At 45.2% G+C, this 9,670-nt stretch overlaps 1 protein-coding gene across 1 annotated transcript in view; it reads left to right on the top strand.

The window, feature by feature from the left end:
- Positions 1–2,860: 2,860 nt before the first annotated feature.
- PIAS4 (protein inhibitor of activated STAT, 4) overlaps positions 2,861–9,670 on the top strand; it is a gene marked incomplete at its 3' end in the record, with an annotated part of 15,888 nt that continues 9,078 nt past the window's right edge. The window contains exons 1-2 of the mRNA XM_010024517.1: positions 2,861–3,293; positions 8,096–8,180. Coding sequence (XP_010022819.1) covers positions 2,861–3,293; positions 8,096–8,180 — 518 coding nt within the window. The remainder of the gene's footprint in view (positions 3,294–8,095; positions 8,181–9,670) is intronic.

Here is a 9,670-nt window from a genome sequence, read left to right as displayed (position 1 = left end):
GAGCAGTGCCCTGGGCCGAGGTAGAGCTCTGCGTGGTGGGGGCGGCCCCTGAGGCCCCTTTGGCCGTGGGGCGAAGGGAAACATCTTCACAGCAGAGGAGCTTGAAGTTGTGTTGTGCTTCCGAGGTGTCCCATGCACCCCTCAAGGCTTTGTGGGGTATCCCGCTTTGCCATGGGTTTCTCCTACTCCCTCTGGGTCCTTCTCCAGGAGCCAGGAGTTGTCCATGTCCTGTTGTTGGTGTGTGGTGCCACAGAGACCTCTTTGGTGGCACTGGAGTGGGCTAAACCCCACAGCCTGGCAGGGAAGCTGGTGCTGAGGGTGCATACAGAGCAATGGCAGCAGGTGGGAAGTGTGGCCAGGTGCCTGTGGATTTGGAGAGGCTTGTTGTAGGAGACATTGCCTTCTCCCTGCTTTTGGGCCACTCTCCACAGCCTGGCAGGGAAGCTGGTGCTGAGGGTGCATACAGAGCAATGGCAGCAGGTGGGAAGTGTGGCCAGGTGCCTGTGGATTTGGAGAGGCTTGTTGTAGGAGACATTGCCTTCTCCCTGCTTTTGGGCCACTCTCCACAGCCTGGCAGGGAAGCTGGTGCTGAGGGTGCATACAGAGCAATGGCAGCAGGTGGGAAGTGTGGCCAGGTGCCTGTGGATTTGGAGAGGCTTGTTGTAGGAGACATTGCCTTCTCCCTGCTTTTGGGCCACTCTCCACGTGGTGAACTGAGCCCAAGGCTGCAGAGGAGGGAATGTGCTTCCAGGGCATCATGGTTGCCCCCACAGTGGGTGTTTAACGGGCTCTGTACCACTCGCAAGAATTCCTGGGGGAAGGAGTAGATTTTAGCATTAAGGATCTCAGTAGTTAATGGGATCTCTCTAGCTCGTGCTATCATGCAGGTCCAAGCCTTAGTGACAGGGGTTTTCTTGAAGTTCCTTTGGTTACTGCTCAAATCCTGGCTCTTAAATCCTTCAAAATGGATACTGTAGGAGACCATCAGCTTGAAACTCCACTTTATGCACCAACAGTCCAAAGTGCCCAGTGGAATAGGAGCATGAGTGTGGGAATACCTGTCTGCTGTGCTTCTTTGGCTTCCCTGGTGCTGCCTTAGTGCATTTACCTTTGCAAATACACTGTCTAGCCTCAAAGTGCCTCAGAGAGGACAACACACTCTCCATTTTGTAGCTGAAGAAAACTGAGACACAGAAACTGGGTTTCTCCCAAGATCACTCAGGTGGGATGTAGCGAAGCAGCAGGATGATCCAGATCTCTTGAAGCCTCACTTTCTGTCAATTAAACATCCTTCCTTTCCTCTTTAAAGTTGTCTGAGAAGGGAAAAAAACCCTCTCATCAAAGGTATTTTGGGACACGTCATGACTGCCAAAGATTTTAACTACAGGCAGTAACGTTTTTGTAGCATCTTTTGGGCTTCCAGATTAAATGACAGATTTCATGAGAAAGGAGAAAATAAAATGGCATTTTCCCTGTAGTCTAATTCCCACACATGCGACAGAAGCGGCTGTTCAATGTTGCTGGAGTCAGTAGTAGCTTTCTTAAGTTAAGACTTAAACCCAAAAAACTCTGCCAAAACCCTTTTAGTCCAGAAAATTACAAGGCTCCTATTAACTTCTGCAGAAATCTGATTTTTATGTATGTTTTTTTAACATTAATCCCCAAACAAGAGTGGAGCTTCTTCTTTGGTTTTAGTTTGTTACTGCAGGACAGCTGGGGTTTCTTCTTGAATTCCCACCCTTCCCACAAACCAGGGAGGATACTGAGTGAATCCACATGGATACCTATCAAATATATTTTTAGGGCAGCTTGTGTTTTCAAAAGCATGTACTTGATAAGTTTGTCTTGTGCATTCATAAAGCTGCTTTGGCATAAGAGGGAACTGAAACATCAGTGTGAGCAGGCTCTAGCACAAATAATTCCTACCTCTTACCCTGATGGAAAATTACCTTCATCTGTGACCCTGCTGGCAGTTCCAGGCACCTGAGTTTTCACAGGAGCAAGAGAGTAAAGTTTTGGAGACAGAGGTTGTTTTTTATTGCTTATCGAAGCGCTGCAGTTGATTCATCCCGGTGCAACAGCGGAGGCAGCTGCTGGCTGTGGCCATGGGGGAGTGCTTGGCAAAGCACCCAAATAGAGTTTGGAGGCATTGTTCTCATGGGAACATGCTGCTCTCTTTAATAGTCTTCTAATAGCTTTCCATGCTCTAAAATATGTGACTTTTTTCAAAGATCCTGTACTTGCAGGAATGATTTTGGAGGGGGTTTGCCCATACAGGTAGTGTACAGGTGCACTGAAACACAGGACAAAAGGACTGGCAGCCCCAGCTCACTTAAATGTCACCTGCCATCTAGTTCACATTCATTTTCTTGCTTTGCCTTCCACTAGTACCAATTTAGATGCAGTTTTTAATGTAGCTCTCACTTGAAGTTGAGAGCCTGGAAAGTCTGGATGCTTGGACCTTCCATGCCCAAGGAGTTAACATGCTGTTCAATACGTGGGACTGTTCTTTGAGATATTTTCCTTTGTACTCACTCTTGCTTCCAGTTGACCCGCCTTGAGGATTTATCTGTAACATTTATCACAAACGATTTTTGAGTAATTGGATGACTGTTGTGGCATCTCTCTGATTTTTGCTGGTATTTCAGTTGATGGTCTTCTCTGTTTCCACTTTACTCAAAGAAGCACGTAAGAAACAGGATGATAGTCAGGTGAATAAGAGCTGATCTGAACAGAAGGCTTGGTGCCTTGTCAGGGAGTTTTGTAGTATTTTGGCTTGTAGTTGTAGTATATAATGAGAACTGACACTTTGCATTCTTATAACTGTAAGGATGTGTTTACTTTTTTTATCCCCTAGAACATGGTGATGAGTTTCCGAGTCTCAGATCTTCAGATGTTGCTGGGTTTCGTTGGCAGGAGTAAAAGCGGACTTAAACATGAACTAGTCACCAGAGCATTGCAATTGGTGCAATTTGACTGCAGCCCTGAGGTTTTCAAGAAAATTAAGGAGCTCTATGAGACTCGCTATAACAAGAGGAGCTCTGAAGCTGCTCAGCCCCAGCCCCAGCAGCACCGCTCCGCAGAGGCACTCTCCATACACACCAACTACGACCGCGGGAGCACCATTCCCCGGACTACTATCCCCACCACTAACATTGACTATCCTGCTCTCTATGGGAAATACCTTAACGGACTGGGGAGGTTGCCACCCAAAGTTGCAAAGCCTGAAGTTCGCCTGGTGAAACTTCCCTTCTACACAACCCTGGATGAGCTGTTGAAGCCAACAGAATTAGGTGAGTTTTCAATACGCTGCTGCATTCACAGCGGGCGCAGTCTGGGAGAGAAAAGTGATTCTGGGTTAAGTGTCAGAAAGGTGACAGTGTTCTCAAGGACCTGTGACAGGAGGAGAGGCTGATTAATGGTGTGGTGGGTCCCCTTCTCTCCCCCCTCAAACTTAGAGAAGAATATTTCTGTCTTTCTTTTCCCCCTTTGCCTTAGAACACGTCTATGGTTGCTTTGAGATGTAATTTGAAATCCTGTCTTGTTTGGCTGTAGCTTTCCCATCCTTCATTGCAAATGCTGCTGTGTTGCATGGTGCAGTCTTTCCCTGTGAATCAGAATCTGTGTTCCATCTCTGTAACAGGGCAGTGGATTGATGCAAATCATTCCATGTGGGTATCACACCTGTGCTAAGCCAGTCTGCTGGCACATGCTACACTCATGCTGTTTTCCAATGCTTAAAATACCTGACCTAAAGCCTCCTGTGGATGAAAGAGGGTGGCATGCACAGCAAAGAGTATTTCTGACTCATTTTGTGCTTGTCATAGCTATTTGTGCCTGATGCTGTGTATTTTGAGCTAGGAAAACTGGAAGAAGTGCTTTTTTCCCCAGCCTGGGGCCAGGAGACTGATTTTTCATCATTTTAGTTTAGAAACAAAGAGGATTGTCACCAGTGTTCCATAGAATGTTCTTGTAGCGAAGGCAGCATATGTGGAGGAGAAGTATCATTGTCAGCTGCACCTCAGCATCTCACGAAGCCCCATGTGGTGATATCAGGCTTCACTTCTAAATGAACCTGGCACTTGGGAAGCTGCTCTGTCTTTGTTGGATAAAATGTTTGATGTGCATGTGGATTAGAGGGGAAAAAAAAAGGGTAGATGAAGGTGTGATTGTGCAAGTCCAAAAGAAGGACCAAGTCATGAAACTTAGGTAGTTTTCATCTCCGTTCATCAGACTTTGTGTAATTTTCATCTTTGTTTGGTGGCTTTAAGTATGTTAATGCTGTGACTGTTTAAACAGTTGAGGGGTGATTGCTAAAACAGTTTAAATGCTCTTTGGGGAAGGAGTTTGTTCAGCCTTAAATATGGGGTGGCATTTGTTAGTCAGAAACACAAACGCAGTTTGAAAGGAGAACAAATTCTCAAGAGGTGAAAACCAGAGGCAGGAGGAGAGCCTGGATGTACTTACTGTGATTAACAGATTTTGTTAAACATTGACATTAAATCTTCTGCATCAGATCAGAAGCAAGGTCTCATTATGTTGCGTAGCTGACACCTCCCTCAGGTCAGCTTGTTCCCTGGAGCACATTTGACTGATTTTCCCTTCTGATGAGAGTGGTTTCTGTGTAACGGTGGGGGATTGCTGGTGAGGAGCTGGGCATGAGCAGAGCTTCAGTCTTTGTCCTAGTCAATGTTCAGAACCTAACAACATCTTCCAGACCCTTATTTAATTTTCCCAACCTGGTGACCTGCAATCCCTTCTGCCAGAGCCAATGGAATGAACAAGCTACCTGTAACAGTCAGGTGCTGGAATAACTTCCACATGAGGAGTTATGCTTGTGTGGGGCTCTGCTTAGTGTGCAAGGGTGATAAAACAAATGCTCTGAGGAAAATGAAGCATTTTTCCATATGGAAGCTGCAGCAGTTCATGCTTCATTGCCCAGCTTTCCTGTTCTGTGTCTGCACCAAGCATAAGCTCCTTGTCAACCTCAGAAATTCGTAACGAAGTATCTAAAAGAGATTTAAGATTTTGGATCCACTTGGAGACATCCAGCTGTAGTAGTAGTACCCTAGGCCGCAAAAAGAGCTATTTTAAGCAGATGTGCATGGTGGGAGTAGGGGAAGCTTAATTTATATGTTCCAGACTTCAATTAGAAGTATCTTGCCTAATGACAAAGCTCTCTTGCCTCTCCAAGATGATTACCTTGAGATGAAAGGTGAGGTGGGCGATGCCTGATTTGGTCTGTAGGCAGAGCAGGTTCCCTGAAGAACTATCAAGTTACTATTAGGCTTGTAGACAATGGTGGCTTCAGCTAAAAGCAGATAAATTGGGTCCATTGCAAGCCAGCCAGTACCTCATATTTGGTAACTGCAGACACAGTTTCAGTCAGTGGAAGTACTGAGTTTAGCATCTGAGTTATCTACATGAAAACAGCCTCTGCTGCAGCTTTCTGGTCAGGTCTGAGGGTGCTGACATGAAAGAATTTGTTCTAATTTACTGAAATCGCCACAATTCTCTGGGGTGGATAAGGCTTAAAATGAAGATTGATCAGATACCTTCTTAGAGGGAATGAATCCTCACATCCTTCCTGCGCTGTATGTTAAGTAGCTGACAAGGGGAGTGTTTGTGTGAGCTGGTGGTGTCTGAGCACCTTGCTGATAAGTGTACGTGTGCACTGGCACCTCTCTGGGCTGAAGCAGTGTGAACACAGTTTTTGACAGTCACAGCGTGCTGTGAGGGCTTCTGAAAAGGGTTTTTGTTCTGAACATGAGCTGTGACAGCCCATGTTCAGTGTAGATACTGAGGCTTCTGCTCTTCTCCTGGAGGCACGCCAGAGGAGACCTTGGGGCGCAGCTGCAGGAGCACAAGGCCATGTAGTCTGCGAGTCTCTGTACACAGCCTTGTTTGGGTTTCTCCCTCTGATAATACCTGCAGTGGTGTTGCTCTTTCTCCATGTCTAAGTCCTAAAACTGCTGCTTCAGCTACCTCCTCCTCTGAAGCTGGACTTCAGCTGCTATAAACAGGGCCACTGATTTTGTGGTGAAGGCAACTGCCTTCCCCTGGTGCAGGGCAAATATCACTGCCATGAGGGAGCTCCAGGGAATCCCAGCAAAAGCACACACTTGTGCTGATGCCATCTCCACCTCAACAAACCCTGATATGTGTTAAAAAAGTCCTTTCCCCACTTACAAATATAAAAGGTGCTGTACAGTCAACTTATAGAACCACAGCCTGGTTTGGGCTGGAAGGGTCCTTAAGGCTCATCCAGTTCCAAACCCCTGCCACAGGCAGGGACACCTTCCACTAGAGCAGGTTGCTCCAAGCCCCTGTGTCCAACCTGGCCTTGAACACTGCCAGGGATGGGGCAGCCACAGCTTCTCTGGGCACCCTGTGCCAGCACCTCAGCACCCTCACAGGGAAGAGCTTCTGCCTCAGAGCTCATCTCAATCTGCCCTTTGGCAGGTTAAAGATATTCCCCCTTGACCTGTCATCAAGTAGCTGCTGACAACACCTAGTGGTGTCTAGTGGAAGGTGGCGGGGGGTTGGAACTGGATGACCTTTAAGGTCCCTTCCAAGCCAGACCAGTCTGGGATTCTATTTGATGTGTCACAATAGCGAGCAAATTGCCTGGTTTGCAGTTCAGGAGTGGGCTAGTTTCGATGCTGGAAAACTTTGCTGGAGAGGTGACAGTGAATATGTTGGATACTTCATGGGCTTTGACTTCCATCAGCATCCCCCATGAGTTCCAGTTGGTGCTGTGGGCAGCCTGTGCTCAGCAGCCGGGCACTGTTTCTGTTTTCATACAGGAAGAGTGAGCTGATAGAGATGCAAAATAAAACACAAGCAGCTTCACAGTTTTTCTAATCAGGTTTGCTTTGTCTTTGTGTAGCTGAACAGAGAACAGTGTGTCCATGGACAGCTATTTAAGCAACAACATTAAAACGAGAGCCCTTGTGAAATGCTTTACTTCTCACTGCTGTTTTGGTCAAGAGATGTTTGGATGGAAACTGGAATTAAGTTAAAAGTCCATAACAATACCTTAGTTATTTTTTCTTTTGTTCTGAAAGCCCTTTTGTCAGTTTAAAGCTGAATTACCAAAGGGAGGTGTCTGTAGTCAGTGAATGATTTTGTCACCGTGTCCTCTGAGATCTTAGACCCACTGAAGTTTTATCCTTCCTTCATCTCAACTTACTTGCACAGTAAAGTGCATTTCCATACTTCTCAAATTCTGGTATATTGGCCTTGAATAAACTCGCACTTGAGGTGATGCAAAGAAAAACATCCAATTCTTGCTAAAAAGATTTAAATAAAAAAAGCTGTTTTATCACTTCCCATTTATTGTGTTTATCCTGTGACTTTCACCCACTCCGGGCCTCGACTTCAGCTGGAAACATGCTCTGAGAATTTAACTAAATGTGTCTGAATTGAATACAAGGTACTAAGTGAAAGTTATAACATGAGTTTTGCACATCTCAAGCTTCATTTTAATCACATTAAATGCATTTGATCTTAAAATCATCAATGGCTAAAAGGCCACAGTTAACGCTGGGTTCTCAAAGGAGTGTGTCCAAAAGTGACTGCTTAACACCCTACTTCCAATACACTCTGAAGGTCATGTATTTAAGTCATGTTTTTTCTCTTACAGCTGTTTTTTTTTGATGCTTTTCATAATACTAAGCTGATCTTGTTGTTATTTTTGTTGTTGTTTCCTTTCTTTTCCAGAATCAGTCTGGTGGGTTCATGTTTTCATGTCATGCACAGGTCTCTTCTTTTCGCTGCTTTGAGCTCTAGTCTCCGCACTGTGATGCCACTCATGGTTTGTGCTCATGGATTATTTGAGGGGAGGAAAAACAAAGAAAAAGCAGCTCCAGATCCACTGTGTATTAGTGTGCAAACTGGCAAAGCAGGCAAGGAATGAATGAGCAAAGCTGTAATTGGTGGTAGAGTTACCAAAATGCACAATGATCAGCGTTCAGCTCTATGGGAGAAAACAAGACTTGGGAATAAACATAGCTCAGAACATAAGTGTGCTTCACAGTGTAGGAAGAGCTGGATATTATCAGTTTGATGCACAGTCTCTTTTTTCCTTCTCCAGTTCCACAGAATAATGAGAAGCTTCAGGAAAGTCCATGTATTTTTGCATTAACACCGAGACAAGTGGAGTTGATCAGAAATTCCAGGTACTTCTCATTGGGTATTAACAGTGCAGGAAAACATTGCTGTGTGATTCCTCAGTGTTCCCTCTGTGGAAGCTTTTGTTCTCTGCAAGGAAACAGTTTGTTTGAGGACATGAGCAGACAGGCCACTTCTCATGTAAAGCAAATAGCTTTGGGGGAGGTGGGAGGTCCAATTTCACCCATCTAGGTCCTTTCGCTTCTGCTCCTCTAATCTTGCCTTTGAATAGTACATTCGGGCAGGAAAAGTGCTATGAAATGGTTGGTGACCCAGGTTGTCTGCTGAGCTTGTGTTGTGAGTACTTGCACATTTTTCTTTGCATCAAATGTTCAAAAGCTATCCATGTAACACTGCCCCCGAAAGAAAGCTTCCTTGTTGTAAAGGCTGCTATAGTAACTGTGTAAGAAAACATCTTGCACCGGTCAGGATTTACCCTGACCTCTGTCACGATACAACTTTTGATTCAAACAATGAAGCGCCCCAGAGGTGTCAGTTCTTTCCCTGACCCGTCCCCTGGCCCTTGCTGTGGGGAAAGGACAATGACACAGAAGAGGTCCTCAAAACTAAGCAGAAAACCCTTGAATATTTCTCTTCACAGTAAAATCACACTGTTACTGTGGAGCTGGTGAAATATGATGTTTCTTGACTATTCAGTGCTTGATTACTGTTGTGATTCCAGTAGGTCAACAGAGGCAGTGCAGGGGAAGCTGCTTGAAGAATTAACAGAAGGGAAATGATAAACCACAGAAGTCTTTAAGGGTGATAAGAACCTACACCCTTTTGTCATAGCTGATTCTTGATGCTCTTTTCTCCATATATTCAGATTTGTGAGAAAACTTACAGCCAGTGGCACAAATATTTCATAGAAGGGCTTTCAGTGAGTCTTTGCTTGTCTCAAATGACCACTTAGCGCAGATCCATCATCTTCCCCTGCTTGGTGGGTGGTATCCACATATGTGTCCCCCAGCTCTAAAACTGCCCTGTCAGCTCCTGTCTGTCAGCTGAATAGAGGTTCCATCCCTTCCACCCCCAATGTCTACACATTCATACTAAAACTCTTGAGTTGGAATGTGAAATGCTGTCAGAGGCAACTCAAGACTCATTTGAGGATCTTATGCTTTGTGTCCTGGCAGAAATGAGTATATAGTTTCACCTGTGTACAAAGACCTGATAAAATACCCTTGTTCTGGGGTCTGTTGCTTTCGTGGTACCAGCTAAAATCCTGTTATGATCGGCACCACTGAATTCAGTGATATTGAGGTTGTTCTGCTTGTGCCACTGGTTCCTTTGTTTGCATGAGCAGCTTTAGCTGAATAATTGAACAAAGAGAGTCTTGAAAGAACATTCAGGTAGTCCTGACCTTAAATTCTAACTGTTGTAAATGCTTCCAAATCACCAAAAGGATGCCAGGCAAATCAATAGCTTTTACCCAACACCATTCCAGGTTTGAAAACCCAGGAATAGGCTGTAGGATTATGTATTGGGGGGGGGGGGG

The sequence above is a fragment of the Nestor notabilis genome, unplaced genomic scaffold (assembly GCF_000696875.1).
Source record: "Nestor notabilis isolate BGI_N333 unplaced genomic scaffold, ASM69687v1 scaffold19531, whole genome shotgun sequence".
Classification (NCBI taxonomy): Eukaryota; Metazoa; Chordata; class Aves; order Psittaciformes; family Psittacidae; genus Nestor; species Nestor notabilis.
This window is presented reverse-complemented; position numbering and strand designations above follow the sequence as displayed.